The 27,952-nt window shown below is 41.9% G+C and overlaps 1 protein-coding gene and 1 long non-coding RNA gene across 2 annotated transcripts; both read right to left on the reverse strand.

The window, feature by feature from the left end:
- Positions 1-9,132: 9,132 nt before the first annotated feature.
- LOC148919000 (uncharacterized) lies at positions 9,133-9,690 on the reverse strand. Its single transcript, XM_089048757.1, has one exon. The coding sequence runs from the start codon at positions 9,688-9,690 to the stop codon at positions 9,133-9,135; it is 558 nt and encodes a 185-aa protein (XP_088904883.1).
- An 11,896-nt stretch (positions 9,691-21,586) lies between these two features.
- Positions 21,587-24,028, reverse strand: LOC148919001 (uncharacterized). The gene is made up of 3 exons (XR_016124984.1): positions 23,760-24,028; positions 21,961-23,679; positions 21,587-21,720 (listed from the first exon to the last, which is right to left on the reverse strand). It is a non-coding gene; the product is annotated as an uncharacterized LOC148919001 (long non-coding RNA).
- Positions 24,029-27,952: the final 3,924 nt, after the last annotated feature.

The following is a 27,952-nucleotide window of genomic DNA, read 5'->3' on the forward strand; positions in this document are numbered from 1 at the left end:
TCCAGCTTTTTCCCTTAGATTGATTGGAGAATTCGTTGGGTTTCTATACCCATGGATGTTGCCTTTTGTTTTGGCAGCCAAATACCAAAACCCCTTTACCCATCTTGTTTCCGCTGCAACAATAGTGCTCACGGAGTGGGTGCTAGCAAGAAGGGCCCGCACCATTGTTCTAGGTTTCTTCCTTCTGATTTTGCCGAGCCGAAAGGTAATAACTTTTTCTTGTTGGCTTGGGTTTCTCCACCTTTTCTTCATCTTTTTTTGCACGGTCTTCCTCTTTTGTGTGTAAAAGGTTAATTTGGCATGATGTGCTTTCCCTTTGTTTATTTTTTGTGCAGGTATACACATTTTGGGCATAGGTGTTGGAAACCCTTGACGTTTTGCTGCTAGAACCTTCAAACCCTTCAGTTTTCTAACTTAACTTTCGGTAAATAATTCTGCCAACTCTGGGTATTCTAGAATAGGTGTAGACTGATGCTTGGCCTAGGCTTTCTTTCCTTGAGGACGCATGTCCGGTCAATCGTGGATTTTTCTTTTTGCGTGTGTCGCCAGGAGAACAATTTTTTTTTTTAGACAGAGCGGATGTTTTGTACTGCCTGAATATTTATTTACTTTTCATTTGGAGAAGGGACTTGCTTATCCTGTCACAGAGCAAAACTTTTGTTTGCCATAAGCTTGGATTTTTTTTTTTTGAAAATTGCATGTTTGCTCGGACGACCGTAACTAGTCGTGCTCGATACATATCTTATGTGTGCTAATTCCATCTTGCTTCTTCCCGCTTTTCTATACGCAGGTACCTATTATGGCATCCAGTAATCCACCATTTATCATAACGGATCACCTTTATTCCATGGATGACAGGTTGAAGAGAGGGAGGCCACCTCCTATGCTTAAGGGTGCCGACGAGGATATAATCATTGATGAAGAACCAGCGCCAGAATCTACCCCAGTGATCGACCCCGCATCTATATCAAGGTGCTGCATAGAAAGGGGTCTTTCCTGCAGTTCCTTTGTTTTTTCAATATCCCCAGCACCAGCAAGGGTTGGTAGGCTTGACCATGAATCAAGAACCCGTCCTACCCGTGATATCCTAAGCCGGGCAGGTGTGTTGGAAGCCATCTTTGCTTCTAAGGCTTGCGACATCCATATTGAAGTCAAGACGCTTCGACACTTGGTTAGACGGTGGAGTACCGAGACACATACTTTTATTTGTTCGTGGAAGAGTTCACTCCCACGCTTGAGGATGTAGCCAATATTTTCCGGCTCCCATTTTGCGGCAGTCAAGATCCTTTCCGCATTGCATTAACCCCGGAAGATGGGCTAAAGCTTGAGACTTTACGGAAGGGTGCTCCGACTTCTCGTAGTACTTCAAGATTCAGAATTGGATTCAATTTTTCGGGAACAAAGACCGAGATGAGCCGTGTCGCCTTGCCGCGTTTGTGTCATTGTGGCTCGGGAGGTTCCTCTTTCGTGATTTTTCCCAAGACTGCTTGCATGGGAGAGTGTTTCCGTTGGCTTTGGCAATAGCACGGGGTAGCATGATCCCTTTAGCCCCCATGTTCTTAGGGCACTTATATCGCTTGCTTGTCCAGATTCAATTTCTTGAGAAGAGGGCGGCTGGAACCATGGCTGTGGAGACTTTTGCAAACTCCAGTTTCCTGCAAATCTTTTTATGGGAACGCTTCAAAGGGATAGAGGTATCTCCACTTCCTTATTCAAAGGCTGAGTCACTAGTTGCTTCGGACGAGAATTCCTACATGCCGGGTAGTCTTCCTCTGATATGTAGATGGTCCCGTCGCATGCAACGGAAAGGCCAAAATTTTTTAGAGCTGCCGGACGATGTTGAGAAATTCATCTTCCGCCCATACTGTGTTTTATCGGAGGGATTCAGCAATACACCTTTTTATGCAGATTTTGTTGTCTTGGTCGAGGCCCTAGCCACGCCAAGGCTGCCCACTCGAGGGAGGCATTACTAAGTGCCGCATGTCTTCCTTTGCCCACGCTTGGTGATGATCACCGGAGGTTTCGCTTATTATTCCCGGGTCGACACGACAAACTGGGTTTGACCAAGGCGTGTCTTCCAACCCCAACCATGGAGATTCCCGACCTTGCATGTGGTTTTTAGATCATGAGAGTGTGCCGAGACGGCAGACTTCTTGCTCTTGCTGGCCAGCCAAATGGCAGCGCGATTGGTAGTCTCTCGAAGGCCTACCAAAATTATTGGAACCGCTGCTTTGCCTCATTTAGCCGATTCCATGCTGCCCATTGTGATAGATTGATTCCAACCATCATTCATCATGCCCGCTTAGTGTCGGAAGAGAAGGCCATTTCCCTGAGCGAGAAGCGAAATCTGCCTTTTACTTTCAAAAGCGGAGAGATTGTTGGTGACTTTTCGCTAAAGCGGAAGTTAGAAAGTCGGGTTCTCACAAGACCGGAAAAGTGCCGTACATGGGAAACGGGCGAGAGGAAAACTGCAACGCCGAGAAAAGGCAAGCTGTAAAAGGTCCAAAAGGTTCATCCCTAAGGTAGCGCAAGTGGTCCTCCTAGCTCAAGAAAATTTGCCTTGCGAGCCTTTGCAGCAAAGAGCCTATAGCTTCCGCAGCGAGCGAGCAGCACCAAGAGCTTCATCTCCTCGCAGTAAGTATTGCCGCTTTTTTTTGGTTGTTGCCTCTTTGTTTCCTCGCTTTACGCATATATAAGTATACCTTTATCTTATTTTGCTGTACTTCTAAAGTAAAGGCAAGGGTAAGGGGTTTCGTGACCTCAAGCCAAGCATCGCGATTCTGAAACGCAATTCGCTAATACCCGTAAGAATAAAGGTGAAGACCCGACCCAAGGTAGTGGTGACGGTTGATGATAGTAGTGATGATGATAGCGATGACAGTGGTGCAGGGGGACCGAGATTAACATTCATGAGCAAGAGAGCGCTCGCGATACAAGTGGCATGGATGAGGACCTTGATGAAGGCCAATACGATAGTCACGATGAAGACACATATCCAGCCTTCTCTCGGCACTAGCTTGGAGGAGCTTGATGGCTCGGGATACGACTCGCTTGGCTAGCAATCATGGACAACAAGCGCGTCGACATTGAACTGTATCAAATATCCCTCTTGCTTGTTCTACTTGGAATATTAACATTGCATACTGCCTCTGTGTCCTATAGTTTATACTTTGCCTTTCTCCGCAGGGTCGTGCCCACCATTGAAGGCACGATAGGTGCTTCATCGGAGGTCGATTTTGCCCTTCCTACTATCGCGCTAAAGTCTGCCTTGAGCCTTCCAGCAAGGTAACCTCCTCCTTCTCCTAACCCATGTACTCTTGACATGGCGCCGATGCCTCCACCACTTCCAACAGGCCCCTCCTATTTCTCCAATCCTGAAAGCACTGACATAGCTTCCCACCGCCCACTTCTTCCAAAGAAGACATCCCCTTACTTTTCCGATATCGAGCACACCGATATAGCTTCGGCACCGCTCTACTTCTTCCAAAAGACATCCCTTTGTCGAGATTATTGACAATAGCCATAAGAATGGTGATGCTTTTATCGCAGTTCTCAAAAGGGCATTCATTCGAGAAAGGCATGTCTTGGCGAGATTGGGAAAACTCCTACACGGCATTCAAAGCCTTTTTTGATGGTGGTGTCACCATTCTTAGATCCATTGATGAACTTCTTCACTTGCCACAAATTGATGGTTATGTGACGCCCAAGGTCTCCCTCAGTATCCAGAGACTGCAGAAGCCTTGAAAAGGTTTATGGACAACACGAAGTTTGATGGAAGCTACGATGTCACCTCCTCTTTCTCAAGGTGCACCGCTCTTCGAGCCCTGCTTAGTACTTCACGGATGGACACCATGCAACTCCTGACATTACAGATCACAAACTACTCACTGGCGAGATGAGCATATGTGAGGCCGTAATTTGGTTTTTGCGTGGAATTTCTCTCAAACTTGTGAAGAACTTAGCACATGCCGTCTTTGGAGCACGGGCCATTCGTGGTATACAATTATCGCATGACTGATGAAGTAAGGGCCATGACGCTTTGAATATTAAACAACAGGAGTTGGAGAACGGCACGGAGATGCATGCCCTCCTTCTTGCTAAGGGTATTTCTATTGACAACGCCGAGTGCGTGACGGAGGCAGCGCCGATTATCTCCGGGCTTCCTTTGTTCTTTTCGGCATTCCCATAGCTTACAGGTACTCAACTCATTCATCATTTTTTTTTATCACGTTACATATTCCAGCAGCAACTATTTTTTGACACACATTTTCTTTTTTCTTTTTTTTTTCTTGCAGATTGCCCATCCTCGGCTTGGTGACTATTTAGCTTGGCACATGATCCTGCTTTCTTTGTGACTTAAGGGCGCGTAGACCTTCAGCATATGCAGTTTTATTTTGCTTTGTTTGTAGTGTTGTTTTTTTTTTCGAGACTCTAACGACTACGTCGTTATGCCTTTGTAATTTTGATATTAAACTACTTAAGCTTGTATGAATTTCCGAATGCTCAAGGCATGTTGCACATTTCTGTGTATATATATATATATGTACCGCTTTGTTGGCCGTGAGTTGTCTTTATGGACCGCTTGAAATTTTCGATAGGTTGATATCATTGAAAATGCGGGGTATATGTCATTAAATTTTTTAATGTAGAAGCAAAATTTTGAAAGTTTCTTTGCATGGCTTATCTAGATTCTAAGCTTGACAAAATAGCTTCCCACCCTTCGCAAAGGGTCGAGCCAATACGTGCGTGATTTCTCGCTTGGGCTCTATAAAGCTTCCAGTGTTGTATCGTGTTGTTCCAGCATCTCAAAATTGCATGTCTCTTTGCAACATGCCTTATGCTATTTTTTTTTGCTTAAGCGTGATGCTTGGGGACCCGTCTAAGTGGCTTTGCCCGGCATGTTTTACTACTAAGTAGCATGTTTATATATATATGTATATATGCGTATATATATAGAGAAAATTTGAGAAAGGGTTAATAATAGTAAAGTTTTTGGAGACACAATATATATTTTTTTTCAAAATATTCCTTCATTCTCATTGCAAAAGCCCTTGCTACCATAATGGTGCATCATACAAAGGTGTCTTTTTTTTTCAAAACGTAAAAATAAGACAGAAGGAGTTTATCTTTTTTTTTTTTTGACAGGGAGGAAATACAAAAGTACTAGGCATAAAGTTAACTTAGCAGTAGTAGAGCTTGAGCCACTTCCCATTGGCGGGTTGTCCTTCTTTGGCAGAGACCAAGCGATAATAGCCACTGCTGTGAACTTCTTTTATGCAGAACGTGGCTTCCCATTGTGGCGCAAACTTGGAAGGTCCCGACACCTGTCTTCTCACATGCTCCACAACTTTTATGCAGAGGTCTCCTTGCTTGAGGCGCGAGGCTTGACTGTCTGTTATAGGCTTGAGCTACAGTTTGTGGTACAACGCTGTCCTCTTTTTGGCTTCCGCTCTTTTTCATCCAAAGCTTCAAGGTCCGAGCGCCATTTCGAGCACGACTTTGTATCCCATTCAAGGTCGTTAATGGTCTAATTCTCGCAGGGGGGATGGTAATCTCTACCGGTGAAATGGCATCGGACCCATACACGCGAATAGGGCAAGAAACACTGTGGCACTTTTTGAAGAGGTGCGGTAGGCTCATAAAGCATCCGGCAGGTGAACACTCCAACCTCCCTCATATTCATAAACCATTTTGCTTAGGATCCTTAATAAAGTTTTGTTCGTGGCTTCCGCTTGACCATTTCCTTGTGGATAATAAGGCGTGGAGCGACGATGCTTGACACCATAACCCCTAAGTGTCGAGCTTACTTGCTTATTGACAAATGGGGTGCCATTGTCGTGACAATCTTATAGGGATTCCAAATCTGCGACGATATATTCACTGGATGAAATTTGCAACGACCCCGTGGCCTTCCAAGAAGAACTGCCTCAACCCACTTTGTGAAATATCTCGGTGGCGTGAGGATCCATATGTAGCCGTCGGACGGTGGATGGATAGTCCCGAAGTCAAGCCCCCAAGTATGAAAGGGTCAAGGAGTGCGCATGTCCCGCAGCAGCGTGGGAGGCTTATGGCTTAAGTTGGCATGAACTTGGCATGTGTGGCATCTCTTCACAAAGTTGTATGCATCATTCTTCATTGTAGGCCAATAATACCCAACACTCAGCAGCTGCCGGTAAAGCCTCTTCATTCCTTGGTGCTCACCACATTCTCCAAAGATGAATCTCTTGCATGGCTTGGCCAGGCCTCTGACTTTCCCAAGAATTTTAATGGCTCACCATTAAACCCCTTACGATAAAGAGTTGACCCATCTATGAAGTATCTTTTCATTGTCCTTTTGAGCTTGCGTGCATGCTTGGGATCGGTTGGCAAGGCTTGATGAAGGATGCCAAGTATGGAGTCCTCCAATCCTCCGCAAATGAGACGGTGAATGATTCCTCGGTGGAGGGTATCCTTGCACACTTGGGACAATTGGCTTGTATTTCAGCTTGTTTCCTCATTTCTCGGCCAATAATAACCCTTGTAGCCACAGGCGCCGATACAAGCTGATTATTGGCTCCAAATTGCAAGTAACCTCATGTACCTCTTGAAGCTTCTCCCTCGCCTGTTGTCCCTATGCAGGGTCAAAATACCTCCCGGAAGGCGCCTCAGATACTCCCTAAGATGATCGCATAATCCTTCAATTCTTTGATGTCGCTTCCCTTGCCTATTTTTTCTTTCACCAGCTTCCTCCAGTCATCCTCTTCCATGCTCCTCCTTGAGCCATTGCTTGAACAACATGGCGGTCCTTCTTGATTACTCGCAATATTGGGCTGTTCTTCAATAAATGAGAGCCTTGACCCCAAAGTGGCCAATGCATCAGCATATCTATTAGTGACTCCCGGGATATGTTCCAACACAACCTGTTTGAAAGAACGAACAAACCTTTTCAATGTACAATATGGTGCCAATGCTGGTTCCTTCACTGTGAAATTTCCTTGTAATTGACTCAGGCACCAAGTTTGAATCCCCAATAATTTTAATTCTTTTGACGCCCATTTCCCTTGCTGTAGACATCCCTGCAATAAAAGCTTCATACTCTGCCGTATTATTTGTGCATGGAAATTTAGCTTAAATGAGAGGGCCGTGGCTTGCCCCTCGGGATTGACAAGCACCACACCTGCCCCTCCACCCTTCGATGTAGAAGACCCATCGAAGTAGAGGGTCCATGGTTCTGCGCTTTGTGACTACAACAACCATTTTGGTAGCTTCCCCATAACTTCTTTAGAGATTGTAGATTCTTCGACTTCGGAAATAGAGCCGACATGTCAATCACACCGCCTGCCCTTTGATGGCTTTTGGGGTGGTGCAGGTGATATCAAACTCGGACAGTTGTAGCAGCCAACGTGCAAGGCGTCCGGATAACACCGGCCTTGTAAGCAAATATCTTACGGGGTCGGACTTCACCATGAGATGTAGCTTGTGAGCAAGGAAGTAATGCCGAAGCGTTGTGCAGCATAGACAAGAGCAAGGCACAAGAGTTCAGTCTTTGGATATCTTACTTCAGCTCCCCTTAGTTGCCTACTTACGTAATAAATGGGACTTTCTTCCCCGTCATGATCATCTTGAGCAAGCAAAGCCCCTATTGCTGTGTTTGTTGCAGCCAAATAAAGCTTTAGAGGAAGCCCCGGAATAGGTGCTTTCATAGTGGGCAGCTTGGTGATTATTTGTTGCACCTTCTTGTAAGCTTCTCGGCACCTCTCACTCCATTCATACGGCTTGCCCTTCTTGAGCAATGGAGTAAAAGCACTCATGGTAGCAGCAAAACCTGGGATAAAGCGTCGAATATACGATAATCTTCCCATAAAGCTTTTCAATTCTTTTTGGTTTCTAGGCGGTGCAAGAGAATTTATAGCTTTAGTCTTTTCAGGATCCACGTCTATGCCACGCTGGTGTACTTGGAACCCCAAGAATTTACCGGATGAAACCCCTAACGCACACTTCTTTGGATTCATCTTTAAACCGTGACAGACACCTTTCAAAGACTCTCCTCAAAGCTTCCTGATGGCCTTCTCTGGTTTTGGACTTCACCACAAGGTCATCCACATAATCTTCGACTTCTTTTCCCATCATGTCGTGAAATACCGCTGTCATGGCTCTTTGGTAAGTGGCGCCAGCATTTTTAAGGCCGAATGGCATGACTGTGATAATAAAAATTCCCATATGGTGTTCGAAAGGCTGTCTTTTCAGCATCTTTAGGTGACATCTTGATCTGATTGTAGTCACTAAACCCATCCATGAATGACAACAATCCTTGACCCGAGGTTGAATCAATCAAGATGTTCCATGTTAGGCAGTGGGAATTCATCTTTTGGGCAAGCTCGGTTGAGATCTCGATAGTCCGTGCATACTCTAATTACTCCGGTCTTTTTCTTCACAGGCACAATATTTGCTAACCATGTTGGATGCTTGATTGGCTTAATGAATCCGGCAGCTAACAACTTTTCAATTTCCACCTTGATTTGCTTCTCGACTTCAGTGGATGAAAATTCCTTCTTGGCTGCACGATAGGTTTTGTACCAAGCTCAATATTCAAAGTATGACTTACTAAGTTTGGGTTTAAGCTTTGACATTTCCTCATAGCTCCAAGCGAACACATCTCGAAATTCCTTTAGCAAAGATACCAAGGCCGCCCTTCTCCTTACTTGTTAAATGAACACTTATGGAAATAGGCCTCGGGTAGAGGGATCTTCACTCAAATCAATCGCTTTCAGCTGCTCGCCATCACACCGATCCATCTTGCATGTGTCTGGGTGCTGCCATTGGTTCTTGGAAAACACAAGGCATGGGTGCCTTGTTGTCGGAACTTCCACAGCTATTTGCTTGCATTACTTTCCCTCCATACTCTGGGGCTTTCCCGTAAGACACGGTCAAGCCCCCAACCCCGTCATAAGCGGTACACAGTACGCCCATCGGGCAGCGTCACCTTTGAGCATTGGGGATGATCATAGGCGTGGTTGTTGACTTCCGAGTGCCTCTTTCTCTCTCGATCAACAATGGTGATGAGCTCCTCATTGCTTAAATCACGAATTTCAGTCCACGAAGGAAGGTAGGTCCCGAAATCCTTGGATGGATTGCTTCCAAAGCACTGTGCATTCAGGTGTAGAATTCCGCCTCGGAGTAGTGAGCTTCATCCTTGTTGAACGGTGCTTGATTTCCAGGTATGCGTAGCGGCCTCAGCCCAATCCTTCCTTTTACGCATTGATGATAGGTAGAGACCAAAAGCTTATGCTTGTTGAGCCATGGCCTTCCACGCAAAGCATGGTAAGCCACATCCACATCCACAACATAGAACTTAGTAAGTGACCGAATTGGCCCAACCTTCAAATTTACTTCTAGATGCCCGACTGTGACCTCACTCTTATTCCCGAAACCACTGATGTTTGTTTGTGATTGGGCGATTTTGGACAATGGGATACCAGCTGCCATAAGCACAGACAGAGGTAATATGTTGACAGAGGAACCCGAGTCTACCAAAGCTTTCCTTATAAACACATAATTGATTTGTCCCTCCAAGTAAAGCGGCCTCCTATGGTCCGGGTATGGAACTTCCATGTCTTCGTCCGTGAAGACAATAGCATTGTCATTTCCCAAGAATGACCCTTGTGGTTGAGCTGTAAAGCAGTGAGAGTTAGACTCCGCAGAGATATTCATCGAGCTACTGGTTGCTTCTTTGCTTGAGGCCCGAAACCAAGCTGCTGGTCAAAGAGTGATTTGAACTCTGGCTTTCTTTGAAGGACCATGTGGCTGTGGGCCTCGTTCATGCTTAAATAACGCCCATCACGCTGCTTCAGCCTCCGTGATATTATGAAATTTCATTTACAGCTGCTCCCACACCCCGCCCGGATAAAGCCCCGAGTAGCATTCTTCCTAAGATGTCCAAAACAAAATTTCGCCTCGCGATTACCTCATCCATCAGCGAGTGGCCATGGTGTGTTGTAACTTGAAGGCCTCGAATATTTACACCAATATGCCTTCTCCATGTTTCCGCAAGGTTCCCATATAGTTTCCGGCGGCTTTGGGTCATTCCTCCAAGGGTGGCACAATTCATCATCATCAAGCAAATCACTGTGAGCATGTAATGACATGGCTACCTCCTTTCCCCTTCGTTTTGGCAAGGGGTCTTCATCAATCGTTTGCTTCCTAGAGGGAAGTTCAAGGACTCCCTCATGTATTTTGGCATGTAAACCCTTCTCGACTCGCAGTGAGTTGGATGGCCCACAAATTGATGATAACGGCAGTACCTAGGATCATTCTTTTCCTCTCGAGTAGGAATTTTGTAGGGTCTGACAGGTTTGATTACGCCATCAGCAATCATTGTGTCAAGGATAGCATGAAATTCTTCATCTTTGCATGGTAGTGGTGGATACGTCTCCCTATCCTTCCGTTTACGTGAATTGTAGTCGTTGGATGGCTTGTCATCTATTGCTAATGTCTGATGCGCTTCCTTCTTCTCATTCCTCTAAGTCCTTTGTCCTGGTGGCTTGATGGACATGCTCGTCTTCCTCACAGCTTCCAAAGAGTAGAGAAAATTGACTAATGCCAATATTCTCCAAATACACTCTATAATCTGCAACGATATTGCTGATGCAGATTTCAACAAGCGCCTCCTCATCTTTCTCATCATAGCAATCCAATGCCAGGTCCCTGAACCTACGTACAAAGTCCACGAGATCCTCACCATGCTTTTGGCGAGTGTTGTTGAGTTGAGTGGTGGTGACTCGTTCTTCATGCTGGAAATACTTCTTACGAACTTCGCTTGCCCGCTTTTGCGCTTTACTCCCGTGATGGAAGGGCAAAGTTCCCCCGCCTTGAGAACCATAGACTGGTCAACAAGTCATGTTTCTTTGGTGTCGGCGATCGCTAGTAATAAAAATTCTAGCACTTTAGTTTGGAATGGATAACTTGCCTCAAATTACCGATTTCATAAAGCGATTGTGAATTTGGGTGAGGAATATCTCCCAAGTAAGTTCTTTTCTTGCCTCAATCGGTGAGGACTTTAACAATTTATCTCAAGATTATAAAGAAGGCATTACGCGTAATGGTTGATGGAATTTAAATCGCATTTTTAGGCGTAATCGCCTTTTACAAAACTATAACAATAAATACTCATGCTAGAGAGATGAAGATCTGATTGGAACTCCATTTACATCGAGATGGAAGGTTCTGCTCAGGGCGGACCGAAATGCCCGGCCGGATCGAGACGGCTGGACCGACCAGAATACAAAATTGTCCTGGCCGGATCGACCGCTGACAACTCGATTGCTAAGCTTCAACTATAAATCGATACCAAAGGTTGATTCTGGCAGAGCTTCAATGTACCTTAAGCTTTTGTGAAGCTTCGAGTGGCGTAATCGCGCTTCTTCATCTGTAAGGCGTATGGTCGTTCTCGAGGACTTGATGGGCTAGAATGCACTGTAAAATTTGTTGAGGTTTTCATGTTTGGGAAAAGCTCAAGCTCTACCTGTCTTGGTTTTTTGCTAAACCAAATTTGTAACGAGAGAGATCTCGTTTTGAATGACTTATTTTCTAAGTCTGAACCTTGGGAATTCTAATCTAAAGTTGGTTTTCACTTGGAATTCAAGTGAGCTTCTGGTTGCTTTTGAGTTGTGTTGTGTTTTTGTGTGTTGTGGCTCAATGAGCTTTGGTCGCTTCAGTGTTTTGAAGGTTTTTTGAGATCAAGTGATCATTTTGAGTTTTTGTTTTTGATTGATTTTTGGTTGTCTTTTTGATTGATTTTTTGGTTGTCTGATTGATTTTTTGGTTGTCCTTTCCCCTGTTCACTCCTTCTTGTATTTATAGTAAACTGTTTCTTCTCTGGAGTAGGGTGATTGTGTTTATTTATTGGGCGGCAAAGATATTTCCCCCATTTTCCTCTTCTTCTTCAGTTTTGGCAGATAGGCTCTCAGATAGGCAATCACTTCCCTGATTTTCTTGAAAAGGAACCTAATCTCTTTCCCAATTTCAGCTGCCCCTTGTGATATTTTACCCGTGATGGTTAGTTTGATTCCTTTTCGACAGCCTCGCTTCCTGCTTATCCTCTCTCGAGATTGTAACTTGCTTATCTCCTTGGGAGAATTACCTTCTCTGAAAGGACAGAAGAAAAAATCTCTGAATATACATATATAAGAGGGATTTGATCTTCAGTTCTTCAGAATCAACTTGATGTCATGAACCCTTCAATCACTTCTTCTATGGCAGTTGCCATTGCTGACTTCCGCCATTGCTGACTTTCTTTATCCCAGAGATGTCACGTGGGATTGTTCCTATTCCTGGGCTCCCTCTTCCTTTTATATTGGGCCTGTGAGGCCCAAATCAGCTTTGTTTGCTCTGATGAGCCTCTGGACTTTTCTGGTTTTTTGGGCTTCCATCTTTTTGGGCTGGGTGTGTCAATTTTTGGCCCAAACACTTGCTTGCCAAGCTTTCCCAGGAATGAATAGAGCCTGGTGCCAATGTTGTATACCATGTGTATGCACGATCGGTGAGACTCTTTGAAAATTCTCTAAGTCGAAGATTATGATCACCAGCATATGGTCCCAAGGCATCAATGAAGCGATTGACATGCTCCTTCGGGCTCCCCTTCCTTCCATCAAAGAGGACAAAGGTTGGTGCTTCGTAGCCTTTAGGATATGGCTGCTGGAGCAAGCTTGATGGATACGGCGGCTGAGGAAGATACTTCCAATCTTCGACTTCGACTCCTCCTTGTCCAAAGATGGCGACAACGTCCTCTGAGTGACGAAAGATGGTCCTTTTGATCGACTCCTTCCGGCAGCAGCAGATTCCTCTTGTGGGTGTTTCTCGTTCACTTCACTTGGCTTTGGAGCTGAATTTTTTAGTTCTTTTATCATCTCTGCCATCTCCCTCTGAGTCTCACCCATAGCATGAATGGTCAGTAATAAGGTATGTGAGGGTAAAAGTTCCCTCATTTGCACGTTCTTTTTCTCTGGAAAAAGGCATGTTGCTTGACTCTGAGTCAGCATGGCTTGGCCCATCCTGGGAAGTCATGTTGTTGCTTCTGGTCTTCTTCCTTGGAGGCATTGATGAAGATAATGGCTTAATCCCCAGCAGAGTCGCCAATTTATGTAGGGGCTTTTTCTCTTCCAGCAGCAAATGGGCTGGGCTTGTTGCAAAAGGCGACTGAGGAGATTGCCCTTTTTGTTTAGGTTCGAAAATTAAGCCCCAAAATACCTCAAAAGGGCAGCAAAACCTTAGGAGATATTTTGGATAATCTTCACCAACGAGAATAATGGTGACTTGCAAGAAGTTTTGGCATATTTACAGATGGTCTTTCAGCTCAGCATGAGTGGCATGAGGCATGGGGAGCAAAACCAACATGGGTTTAGCACTAAGAGAGAGATTAGGCTTGATTTATGAGAAATGAAAGTGTTTAAGTAAGGAATGAGGTGTTTTGTGAGGAATTTTGACTAGAGAAAGGGAAAAAAGAAAGGCAGGGTTCTTCTGGCAGCTGCCTGAAAAACAAATTGAGAAGAAGATGAACAGCACGAGTCCGAAGTTTTGACAGATAGAGAGAAAAGCTTGCTCTCTGCAGGTTGTGGGTTGTTTTTGTTGGGTAGGGGAAGGCTCAATTTATAGCTGCCGGAAATCACCATTTTTCAAGAAACCCTAATGGCTTTTACTTACTTTGGCTAAGCTTTTCTTCCCTTCTCCTCCCCTTCTCTGACTTCCCCTTCTTGGCAAAGATTGCTTCGCTCATTTTCATGAATTCAGGGATTTGGGGGCTCAACATCCTCCTTTCCCAGGCTGCAGGGGAGCTTCTACTCTTGGTTTGCTATTTTTTCTTCTTTCCTTTCCTCCGTTTTAACCAAATTTGACAAAAGAAAGGTAGTGAAGATGCATACTGGTCCAAGGGATGCTTCTGACAGCATGCGGGATGGTATTCATCGGTTCTTTGGATGTCTCGCTTGGGACTGGTTTCAGCAACTTTGCCTAAGGAGTCTGCCATCCTTTCTTCACGTGTCCTCTGTTTTCTCCAAAAGCTGAGGTTTTTTGTGGGCTATTTTAGGATTTTATATGGGCTAAGGTGATTTCCTAAGCAAAAAGGGTTTTTACTAAACATTGGGCTTCTTAGCTTGGGCTTTATTTTGGTTGGGTTGTTTTGCTTGGGTATTGGGCTACTTTTCTCTCTTGTGCTTACCCACATGTTTGGGCCTAAGAAATGGGCTTGAGTCTCGAGGCTCCCAAGCAACCCGAGACCTTCCATTTCTCGGTCCATCAATGGGTCTCAGGTTGATTTATCACCATCCATGCCACAACCCACTCAAGCAAGCCCCGGGTTTTTTTTGAGTGGCTTGGGCCCACCTAGGCTTGTAGCGTGGTTGGGTGCGAGATAACGGCATGGCATGTTGCTCGGCATATTTTACCTTATCGCCCTTGGGAAGGATTGTTTTAATTTTAGCATGAGTTAATCATATTTTGTCGCGAATCATAGCATGATAATTTGTTTATTTAGCGTGGCATGTAGATTATAACTCGCATGGATAGACCCTTTTTTTCTTTTCCCTTATGGAATATTGTATTGGGCTGATAATTGCTCGGGCCCAATCCATGGATTTTTTGGGCCTCAACATAATTAAACAAATATTATTTTAAAAAAACCACATAATCATGCTCTTGAAAATGAGTGCAGAGCCACACCCAACTATCCTCCCGGCCCTCAAGCTCCTTTGGGCAACCCTCTTGAAGAGCGATTTGCGGATCATCAAACACCTCAAAATGGTAGTGCAAGTCGCTCTTCCACTGCTTATACCTCTCAGAAAAGAGTCTATTGACATACGCCGTCTTATAGTTAGTCTGCAAGCAATTAGTCTTGTAGTTAGTCTGCAAGAAATTAATTACATACATTAAGTAATACAAATATATAAAGTTTGAAAGAAAAAGAATTAAAATGTAGGATACATACCGACAACTGGCCGCGCACCTCTCGCCTTGATCTCATCAGTGCATGACCTTCTAAGATTTCTATTGCATCGGCAATGGGTACGCACGACGTGACCAATGTCGTGGGCCAAGCAATATGCAACTCCGCGTCGGTGCAACCCGATGTCGCCGCCATATCCAATGTTGATACGATCGTTGGTCACTCGGGTGACTTTCGCCGTCTTCAATCACAACACGTCCCTCCGGTGTTCCTCTTGGCTGAAAAGCAAATGACATTAACAAATAACAAATTTAACTATAAAAACAAAAAGAAAAAAAGAAAAAAAGAGGAATGGAGTTGAAGGAAATTTATACATGGTCAGGCCCCCAACGATCGCTTGATGTGGTCTCGGTGGCAGTTCGTGATGCCGCCTGGCGCTAACCTGCCAGATGAAGCCGATGAAGCAAGCGCACGGGACCCCATGGGACCAATCCGCCAAGTGGTCCATCGATCGGGCGCAATGGCGCAGATGCCGACTGCCAGGGGATCCAAACTCCATGTAGTCGTCGCCGCCCTACGACGTCTAATCAGGTCTAACATCTGCACAATTTCATTAATACACATACAAATTAATAAAAGGTACAACATACGCGACCTAGGGTTTCAGAGTTCGGAGTATCTGGGACTCCAATCCACGATCCGTCAATCCTACACGATCCTAGAAATACAAGGTACAACATACGTAAGTTTGAGTTCGATCCAACCGTTCAAACTTATCAAACCCGAAAATCGCACAATAGGCAAAATCCGTTTGAGCCTCCAACAGTTACCAAATTCCAATCCAAACACACCTACGCGCGTGACAAATAGGGATTGCACGGGACCCAATGCACATCTAAGATCCCACGAGCCACCACACGTGTCGGCAGTGCGTGGGTGTCCAAATCGATAGTAATCGCCTGAAATTTCTAAAAATTAAGGGCCAAGGTTCCTACCCTAGGTTGAAAACATCATTTGGGGGCATCATTGTTCTCGGACCTACCCCCAAAAATGGCCGGAAGTGGCTGGAATTTCAATTAAAAACCCGACCAAAACTTAGGGTTTAAAATCGACTGCCCTATTCAAACAATTAATGAAATCCTACCCAACAATAAGCTAAAGCATCAAAAATAGTCCAGAAACCATACCTCAGGTGTCGGATTTGGTGGCCGGAGGAGAAAGAACGAGGCGGGAAGATTCATGAAAACCGAGCAAATTCGCGCAGGATCGACGGTGATGGCAGGAAGCTCCGGGTTCGAGGGTTGTGGCGGCTCGGTCTAAATTGGCGGCGAGTCGTGGACCGAGGTGACGGTGGAGAGAGAGAGAGAGAGAGAGAGTTAGGGAAAGTTTGAGAAACTGAGGAAGAAGGAGAAGCTCGCGACGTTTCTAAAACTTATTCGACTTTGCGCGATGAAGGACTAAAAGCGTCATGCAAAATATTTTAAATGAATATTGCGCGATGAAAGCACATTGATTTCTGTCGCGCAATGTTGTGACTCAACCAAAACGTCACGCAAGCTTCTCCAATCATTCACTTTGCGTGACGCAAGAACAAGACTTTTCATCACGCAAGGTTGTCAATCAGCCAAATTTTGGGATTTAGGGTTTGCGCGGGGGGAGCTAAATTAAATGAGATTGTGCGACGAAGAAAACAACATTTCGTCGCGCAAGCCTGTGATTCGCCAAAAAATTTTACCAAGTGTTGGGGGGGAGTGAAAGGTCTAAATGAGATTGCGCGACGAAGAAACTCTTATCGTCGCGCAAGCCTTCGTTCTGTCCACTTCGCGTGACGAATAGTCATGAGTTTGGTCACGCAAGCATGTGATTGCCAAAAATATGGACTAAGTGTTCTGGGAGGGAGTGAAAGGTCTAAATGAGATTGCGCTACGAAAGAACTGGTATCGGCGCAAGCCTTCGTTCTATACACTTTGCGCGATTTAATGGTCGTGTGTTTCGTCGCACAAGCTTTGTGATTGCCAAAAAATTTACTCAGTGTTCCGGGGGAAAGTGAAAGGTCTGAATGAGATTGCGAGACGAACAACCCATAGCTTCGTCGCGCAAGCCTTTGTTCTGTACACTTTGTGCGACAAAATCGTCGTTTTTTTCGTCGCGCAAAGTGTAACCCTAAACCCTAAAACCTAAACCCTAAACCCTAAACTAGTTTCAATGATCCAACCGGCAAACTTGTTTTTTTATACTTCGAGATCATATACATCAAAAATCAGAAAAAACAAACATTCAGAGATCAAGTAACGGGATAAAATGTTTCGACGGTTATAAAGGAAAAGTCACGATTTAACAGTTATTTTAACTCCGAGTTTGATGGTTTTTTACAGCTATATTTCTTGACCGAATATGAATACAATGATTGAATTTGATCTTCAATTTGAGATATTTATACTAGGGGATATCACATAATCTTATGTTATATTTAACGAAAGTATAAATAAACTGTTCATTATTGATGAATATTGTGTTTTGATGGCATACGCATTTTACGAAACTAGTTTCAGTAATCCAGCCATCAAACTTGTTTGTTTATACTTCGAGATCATAGACCCCAAAAATCGGAAAAAAAAACATTTAGAGTTCAAGTAACGGGACAAAACTTTTCGACGGTTATAAATCAAAAGTCATGATTTAATGGTTATTTGAACTCCGATTTTGATGATTTTTTACAGCTACACTCCTTGACCCTATATGAATATAATGAACTAATTCGATCGTCAATTTCAAATTTATATGTGTGTATATATTAAAAATAATAATAATATATACTTGCGTTACGAGAGACTTCACGCGACGGACGGTTTGTTGTCGTGCAAAATTATAACTTTACGCGACGAGTAACTTCTGCGTGCACAATAAGCGCGATGCTTCGCTTGCGCAAGGATTTGGCGCCATGTCAGATTGTTTATCATTTTCATTTTTAAAAATTGTTTTGTGAAAATAATTTTAAAATTTATTATTAAAAGGGTTTGGATATATTGATTTACCAATGTTTTATAACTAAATTTATTTTAATAATGTTTCATATCTCCACATATATAATGTTTGGATATAACAACTACATATATTCAAACATTTGTATACACAAAATATGTATACTAACATAATAAAATTACAAAAAAAATTCATTATTCATCATCTAAACTATAATAACTTTCGTTATCGTTGCTATCATCACTTTCAGTCTCCCAATCCTCCTCCTCCTCCTCTATAACAACATCATCGTCGTTGCTCGGGCCCGCTGCAACATCGTATCGCAGAAGATCACCGAGGTCAATTGTAATTGACTAAATCGGTATTTCGATTGAAGACACTCTTTGTATTTGAAACGGTTCTTGTATAACATTTGTATCTCGAAGTGTTTCCGCATCATTTTCGATTGAAGATTCTAAACGTTGGTCAGCCACATTGTCTAATTCGTTGTCAGCTGGGTCTAGTTCTGGTATAGCATACACGCTCCTATGATCCATCTTCTTAACAACTTTCCAACCGCTCCCGGCTTTAGGGTCATCTAGATACACAATTCACTACAAAAAAACGAGCCTTGTATGAAGACGAGTAGTCGTCACTTAAACATGTAAATTCGTCACAGTTGACAATATGTGACGCATTTTCGGCGTCACAAGGTTCGTCACCTATACCCCATCACAGATTGTTTGACGTGACGAATTTACGATTCGTCACATACTGGTTCTATATGTGACGAATGTTTCATCACATATAGTATCTTTGCACAAGGCATCTTTAGTCACTTATTGTATCTATCGGTGACAAGCCGCGTTGGTCACATTTCACAAGCATTAGTGGGGAGTTGTTCCTCACATATTTATGAAAATTGTGGGGAGTTGTTCCTCATATATTTATGAAAATTGTGAGAGTGCAAGTCTCACATATAATCTGATCAGCATTCAGTTCAATTAAATTCAACTCGATTACTACCATTCCCCATTATATTCTTTTCTTGTATAATATAACAAAACAATACATTCAAGATCCCAAAGTTTCACAAGTAAATTGAACTCAAATTTCATTCCATTACATCAAAATAATTACATTGTTTGATATAAAATAGTATCAACTACATGTTTTTTTCTTCTCATAACTACAATGTAATATTTCTACAACTAAAAATAATGTTGTCCCAAGATGAAAAAGAGTTGAACCAAATTGCAAACAATCCTCAACGCCAACCAAAAAGAATGGATATTTTTGGTTCAACTGTCATAAAAAAGAAAAATGGTCATAAAAATGGATATAGAAGATATAAAAGGGCAAATTATCATTGGGGAAGAACATCAAGCTGTTTAACAGAGAGATAAAAGGCCTAATTACCATTGGGGAAGAACATCCTTATTTATGGCTGGGAAGCTACACACTACTAGAAAATATAAAACATAATACAACATTGTTAACATTAAAGTGAGAAGACAAACAGAATTAATGTTTGATGTCTAAGAAGTGACCATGGTGAGGAAAATAAAAAGATGAAAAACAGAATCCATGAAAGGATTAAATGTCAAGAAGCATGAAAAAAAATAAAAATTACACTCCTAAAAATGAAGGTGTACATATAAAGTATAAAAAGCTACAAAAGAATCATTCATGTGGTAATATAGGTAGAAAATATGGCCTCCATATAACAAAAAGATGTGCTTACACAACAAATTGACACAACAAATCCATTTTTCTTTCATTTACACAGAAAAAATTATGTACAAACCATCTAGACAAATAATTCAAATACATCTTAAACCATCTAAAAAGTTAACTCACTACAAGAAAAAATCCTTTTAACAAGGTCTTTATGTACTATCAATTAGTGGTCTACTTGTTCTTCCAAGGATATTGACTGTGGCTAGACATAGAAATAAACAAAAGAAGAATTAATAGAAAATCTGTAAAACTATCAACCTATTATTAACCAACTAATAAGAATTCCAAAGTTTTAGATAGTTCTAAACACACAAGGACTTGAAATTGGTAAACACAAGTGGAGCCCAATTCCAACCAAAGTTAAAATCTATGCAGCCATCCAAAGTTGTTGCTATAATTCAATAATCATTTTCATAGTGCAGCAAATTCTGATAAAACCAAAAAAATTTGTATGTATCAAGATTTATTCTAATACCACTTTTTATAATAAATAATTACTGAGGATCTTTTTTGTTTTCTCTTGGGTAAGATACTAAGGATCTTTTATCGTACAAGTTAAATCAAACAAATAGTAAGCTAAAAACTTGTTTGGAAACTTCAAGGGCTATCAGTTCTGCTATGCCAGTGTCGGCCCGAAACCATTAAACAAGTGAGACTGTGAGACACAACAACAAAGTGCTAGCGTAGGGGACATCAGTTAGGGTTAGAGGACAGGGAAGAGCATTCCTATGGAAAATATATATAAAGAAGAGGTGCGTTTTGGAAGAGAGAACCACTAAGTCCCAGAATTTCACAATTTTCAACTTCACCAATGACAAAGAATATACACGGAATTACCCCTTCTTTATTACTCTTCGAAAGTAATTAAAAGTATCTTCAACTAAGGGAACATACTCACCTCTCCAGCACCAAGGAATAAAAATTTGTGGTCAGCTAATGATCCCCCAACTAATAGCTGCAACAAGTCCTGCAACAACTATTTGGTAGCAACATCTTTGCAGCAGCACCCAAACTCTTATCAATTGGGCTACAATTGTTACGTTCTATTCTAATATCATGATTTTATATAGGTGTGTACTGGAGATATTAAGAAGGAATATTGGAAGCATCACAGAGGCAAGTGCAAGAAAGGATGAGCAAGGAGAGTGGAGCGACAGCTCCAACCAAATAGCCATCTGAAAAGCCAGCAACAAAGACTGGCAACACATGGGTTGGCAGCAAATAAAGAGCCATACCTTCATGCCATTGAATGAAAAGCAAATAGCAGCCCACGTGATGTGCAACCAAGATGTGAAGAATGAAAGAAGAAATAATATTTATATTTGAAGTGTAAGTCTGCAGCCCATGTGCAATTGCAAGTGCCGCCAGCCAAATATGAAGAAACAAGAGTTTCTCATCCATTTTCTTTTCAAATACTAATAAGAAGAAGTTAACTTTAATAAACTCCTTGTCATGATTCTTTGACTATTAATTTCTCTAACAAGAAAAACAGAGAATTAATTCAAAAAATGGTGAATGCAGAGTCCAGGGAAATAACCAATTGAACATATGACAACATTATCATATATCAAATTGAATACTTGGGATATATAAACAAAAATCTACACCATTGTCATTGACATAAGAGTATTAAGTACTGAAAAAAAAAATTCTTGGATTCATAGAAAAGTCAAATTGTCAAAATACAAAAGGAAAACGTTATAGTCATTGCCATGTTCATATTAGAAATTAAACCATGAATTAAAACAACACAAGAGCAATGACCATGTTGTACAACCATTGGTATCTCTGGTACCTTTAATATATTATCATAAAAGGTCTCCACTAAATAAGAGTGTTTACCAGACTAATCTATCATTGTAACTGGACTAAAATTCACTTCAATTCCTTGCTGTCGCAGAAAATCCATCTCCCCCCCCCCCACCCTACCAAACACCTAAAGACAAAAAATACGTTTCACTACAAATTTGATAGGACACCACAATACCACAAGTAACAAACTATCATACTTCAATTTAGGAACTCACCAGTGGATCCCCTCTTTTTAGTCTCACAACATTAGCTCCACTTCAAAGAAAACTCAGTAGCAATTCATGTATCACCTCCTGAAAGGGGGAAAAAACGATTCAGCTCTTTCCCAAGACCCCAAAGTAAAGCCCCAATTCACTTCTCTAGCCCAGATACAAATTAACACAAACCCAAATACCCAATTCACCAAATTGCCTAAAGATTTCAAATTTATAGTAAGGGAGAACCCATATCAGAAACTCAATTGAAAATCAAAATAAAATCTGAAAGGTTGTTTCAGCTAATACAAGAAATGCCGATAAAGATTAGTGTTTTACCTGGGTTCTGCTATGGTACCCAGCAGTCTTGCCCACATAGAGAAGTCTAGCACCAGAGTCAACCAATTCCAACACATCATTGGACACCAACCTATCATACAACAATAGATCAGCATTCTAAATAACTCTATAAGCCTTCAATGTTAGGAGCTCAGGGTCCCCAAGCCCTGCCCCCACTAAGAACACATTTCCAGACCCACACTTGCCTCTGCCACACCCTCCTTCGACCAAGAACACATCTCAAGGGGATGAGAGATTACAAGTGGAAGGTGGACTTAATTAGCCGTGGTTATTGTCGAGGGAATAGATTGAAATGAGAATTTGTTTGTGATTGAATGTGGGAGACAATAGGTCACGCGAAGGGGGAGAGAGAAAGGGAGTAAGGGAGAGAGAGAGAGAGAGAGAGAGAGAGGAAGACCAGTGGTCGTCGTTGCCAGAGAGGAGGAGCGGTCGTCGTCGCCGGTGGTTTGTGGATGGGAGCGCAGCTAGTGTAGATGAAGCGTTGGGTTTTGTTCTTGGGCTAGTGTAGATGATGATGAAGCATTTGACTTAGGTTGAATGAAGCATTGGGTTTTGTTTTTATTTTTTATTTTTTTATTTCGGGCCATGAGTGACGCTGCCAATCTTCACCCAATAAAATTTTCAGTCCTCACTTTCATGTTCTGTGACGAATGTGCATTATTCATCACATTTAGTAAAAAAATTGGGCTCCAAGATTTTCCGCTATGTAATTTGTGGCGACACCGAAATTATAATGTGACGAAGATGGAGCGAAAATTTTGTTAGGTCATTTCAAGACGTTTAGGTGACGACTTGCAAAATTTTCTCACTTATACAAGTCAAATGTGACGGAATTTTCAGTGTCATGTAAAATTTGGTCACAGAAGGCCTGTTTTCTTGTAGTGATTTGTGTTGCCATGTTTGCCAAAATGTAAGGGTCATCATCATACCAAGTTCTGTTAATGTTCACATATAGTAAGCCATGATCGATTTTAACACTTCTCGGCTTATTTGGGTTGGTGTCAAACCATCGACACTTAAACATGATCACTTCGTATCGATCTTTGTAAAGCAATTGCACGACAGTTGTGAGTTTGCCATAGAAATCAATGTCCGTACTTTCCCCTCCATTTTGTACAACCCGAGAACAATTCAGCGCGAATCCGGGCCGAATGCCAAGTGACATAACTCATCACTGTAAATATGGGAATTCGATGATTTCAACTTATTCACCTAATATTATACAAAATCATTCACATGTTAGTATGAAAAAATTAAATACTACAATTTATATTTGTCAAATAAAAAACACTTATAACTTACAGAATCCCAAAACCATTGTGGAAACAATTCACGGTGTTTCTGGGCAACCAAATGTGATGGATGTTCTCGCTTCATCATCTCTTCATGCTCATCTAAGTATGCTATTATCTCATCACAATTGTTAAGTACGAACCAATGCGCTACCTCCATGTCATTTCTAGAAAACGACTCTCCTCGTCCAGGATCTCCAAAGGGTCGTGCGCTTTGGGCAAAAACATAAAGTTTTTCATTTCTCATACCTCTGTTATTATTGTGCTGAGGACGATTGAAAGTCGTCTCCACATCTTTTAAATACATTCCACAGAAAGTAAGCGACTCATATGGAACCGAAGCCTCTATAATTGATCCTTCAGGCTTCGCTGCTTGCGTACACTTTTTTTTAGCTCTCCGAGAAGCCTGCCAAAATAAAGCGATATGATACAAATTAGCAAGCTTGTGATAATGATGCATACACAAACGATAAGGATTATATATACCTTTCTATTGGATACATCCAGCAATAGTTGACAGGACCAGCAAGCAATGCTTCTTCTGGCAAGTGAATGATCACGTGCATTATGCTTGTGAAGAAAGCTGGAGGAAATATCATCTCAAACTTGCATAGGACTTGGAAAATGTCATGGCGCAACTGAAACATGTCTATCTTTCGCAATGTTTTTGCCGCCAGTTGGGAAAAAAAATATGGACAACATGATTAGCTTCACTACATCTTCCGGCAATAGGTGTCGAATACCCACAGGAAGTAGGCGTTGCATAAACACATGGCGTCATGGCTCTTAAGTCCAAGAATTTACCTCCGTCAACATTCACGCAACGTGCATGTACCGGAAAATCATTCACACCACATAATCGCTGCCCGCAAAGTGAATATCTTCTCAGTTGATTTATCGTACGTGCGAACACCGTTTGTCCATAAATCCTTCAACTCATTAACCAGCGGCCTTAAGTAAACATCGATTGACCTGCCAGAATCATCAGTTATCACAACACTCATCATCATGTATTCTTTTTTCATGCATTTTCAAGGCGGCAAATTATATGGGAATACCAAAATCGGCCAAGTGTTGTGGTGTTGGTTTAGAACCCTATACGGATTGAATCCGTTAGTGGCAAGTCCCAATCTAACATTTCGGGGATCAGCAGCAAACTCGGAGAATGTTTGATCGAACTCTTTCTATGCCTCCTCATCTGCAGGATGCCGCATCACATCATCGCCTACCCGTTTTTCTTATGCCATCTCATGTCTATGGCAGTATGCGTCAACATATACAATCGTTGCAACCTAGGTTTCAGGGGCAGACAACGCATGACTTTTTGTGGGATCTTAGTCGTTCTATTCTGAGATGTTATTTTGAACCTCGACTCATTGCATATAGGGCATGTATCCAACGTTTCATGCTCTTTGTAGAATAACATGCAATTATATTTGCAAGCGTGAATTTTTTCATAACCCAAACCCAGACCATTCAACACCTTTTGCGCGTGTTTATGGTCTTTCGGCAAACAATTGTCCGTCAGAAGCATCCTCTTGAAAACTCTCAAAAAGTAAACGAAACACAGGTTCGACATACGATACTTTATTTTTCCGTGCATTAGCTCCAATGGTCGTGAGAACAGAAAAGATCTCGCACCCTGGGTATAAGTCTTGGTTGACATTTTTTAATAATTTTTCATATTGTTCAAACTCCGTACTGTCTATTGGTGTAGGCACATCATCTTCCCCTTCCTGATTGATGTTGGTCGATGCAAATAGAAAAGCATCCTGTATAATACCCATGACTTGATCATTATGATCCACAATAGGTTCAACATTGTCCACTTTTGTGGCATTTGAAGATGAAGCATGGTCTAATTGTTCCCCGTGAAGGTTCCAAATGCTATATGTCTCAATCATTCCATTCCTTACTATATGAAATCCAACATTTTCAATTGCCTCACACAACGTGTTGTTACACCTCCTACAAGGATAACGGATTCTAGTTGCACCCGAGTTGTGTCTACGTGCAATCTCAATAAAATCCTCGATTTCATCCAAGTATTCGTCTGCGCATCTATTCGGGTTCTGTATCCACCTTCTGCTCATAACTCCTGAAACCACAATCACAACACAACAATCACAACAACTTCATATGAAGTTATAATGTCTCCTTATGCCTCCGGTAAGGGTCCTATCCCATTTGGGAATGCATAGTCCTGCCACGTAACCTACGGCTTATATGAGATTAGATTTCGACGTGGATAAATTTCGCCAAAGATTCAATACGCTCTTGAGGTGGGCATAAGTATAAATACCTACGTACCACCCGAAGAACGTACTTAGATGACACCGAAATCTCCGCAATCGAAACCTAATCCTGTAGCCGTAGATTACGTGACAACACTATGCATTACCAAACTGTCCAAATAATGGGACAATTCAAGAATTAATTGGACCGCAGTCATGCTTTACGCATCCATGCACGAAATCCAACTAATCTCGAACATGAAACTAAGTGTTACTAAAGAATAATAATAAAAGTACGGAGTTAATTTCAATTAACTTCATACATCACAACACATTGTGCTACGTCACGCACAATTTAACAACATAATATAAATATACTTTCACAACAAAAAATATAAATACAACAAACTAAGTTCAACATAATGTAATTAATTTAATATGAAATGAATAAAATACCTTCTCAATCGTTCTCCACAATCGTAAATTATAAATATCTATAATGAGAACAAAATTAATAGCGTTAGCACAAATTTACATTCATACTTTTAAACAAACGACAAATAATACTTATCCAATGAGCGTATTGAATTCCCAGCAGAGGCAGCAGCACAGCATGAGAGAAAGGTTTTAAATTTTTTTGCATTCTGCTTCTGCAATGGCAGAATCCAGAGATGTAGAAGAAGGATTTTGCGAGACGAAACCACATTTTCGTTGCAAACTATCGTCGCGCAAAACCATTTTTTCGTCTCATAAAATAACTTTTTTTCGTCACGCAAGAACCTATCAACATCGGATTTTTTGCGCTACAAAACTCTTGTTCGTCGCGCAAACCTTCGTCCACGCAAACTCTAAACAAGATCGCGCATATGCAAATTTCCGCCGCGAGAATGTGCCGACATCAGAATTTGCACGACGACACGCCTTTTCGCCGCAAGTATTTGGCACCAAAAACGGTATCGCACGCTTTTTCTCGTCCACTTTTACTTCATACCATTGTTCGCCGTAAATCAAAGCCACCGTGCTTAGGCTTTGATTTAAGATAGTTTAATCTCGCAAATGACTCTATCGAACTACAAGCACAAGGGTAAAGGAGAAATACTATCTAAAGGACACTCGCAACTCTGCAGGACTCTATCTACAATCCAAGTCAGTATTCTACAATTTACATTACTGTTGTATTGATTCAATTATATCTGTATAAAATATATTTCATTTGTTTGTATTATTCTATTATTTTGGTTTTATTCTAATTGTTCTCCAACAATACTTCCACAATTCGCTGCGGCATGAATAGCCTCAACACGTAGAGCAACCTCTTCTATCCGCATGGACTTGAAGGAGTTGATTTTTTGGTTGCTGAGAACTCAAGGGTGCACATCTTTCGGATGTCGCACCAATATGAACCATATTCAGCAAATCTCAAGTTCCTCTGCCCAAAAGAGATGTGCTTTGCACCTTCGTGGGGTGGCCTGCTAGCAAACGCAAGGTTGTGTGTTTTGAGGAACAGCTCGGCAGGTTTTGGAGATGAGACAACAATGGTAGTAATAAGGCCTATTGCTGCAGCCTGAATAGCCTCAACACGTAGAGCAACCTCTTCTATCCGCATGGACTTGAAGGAGTTGATTTTTTGGTTGCTGAGCAACTCAAGGGTGCACATCTTTCGGATGTCGCACCAATATGAACCATATTCAGCAAATCTCAAGTTCCTCTGCCCAAGAGAGATGTGCTTTGCACCTTCGTGGGGTGGCCTGCTAGCAAACGCAAGGTTGTGTGTTTTGAGGAACAACTCGGCAGGTTTTGGAGATGAGACAACAATGGTAGTAATAAGGCCTAAGCGCATGTACATGATGTCGCCGTATTTTTGGGCTAGTCAATGAAGGTCCTTGCTAGGAACTCCCCTAGCAAGTGAAGGCTTCCAAAAATGGGAAACCCTCTTGGACCAGGAGGTAACGTCGTCTTCTTGTTCTTGCACCATGCTTGCAGGATAGCAAGGGCAAGCAACCCAATTGTTATCCAAATCCAAACCATTGTTCTTTGAGGTTGTTGTTGTTTTTTGTTTTTTGTTTTTTTTGTTTTTTTTGGGTCGAATGCTCTTTAGGATGATCTCAAATGGTTGAGCTATTCATAGCCGAGTGTGTTGAGCTATACGTCACTTTTGAATAGGTCTTACTTTGTTTCCTTGTGTAAAAAGAATGGGCATGCTTGATTAAAAAAGTGTATCGAGCTGAATGTGACTTAAATATTATTGTACGTGGGATTTTCAAAAGGGATTGCCATTTTTTCTTTTTTCTTTTTTTTTTCTTTTTTTTTTTTGTAATTTTTTTTAGGAAAAGCATTGAAATTCTAGTGCCTCTTATCAATCCAGCCTTGTAAATGCTTACGTCACAGGTCAACAAGTGAGTGTGACTGTCATCCTTTATCTTTATAAAAAATAGTAAAATTGAT

Source organism: Prunus mume, linkage group LG3 (assembly GCF_029339155.1).
Source record: "Prunus mume cultivar Tortuosa linkage group LG3, ASM2933915v1, whole genome shotgun sequence".
NCBI classification, from domain to species: Eukaryota; Viridiplantae; Streptophyta; class Magnoliopsida; order Rosales; family Rosaceae; genus Prunus; species Prunus mume.

What these genes read in the sequence shown, in the direction of transcription:
- LOC148919000 (XM_089048757.1), bottom strand. Translation starts at nt 9,690, where the DNA reads ATGAATATCTCTGCGGAGTCTAACTCTCACTGCTTTACAGCTCAACCA.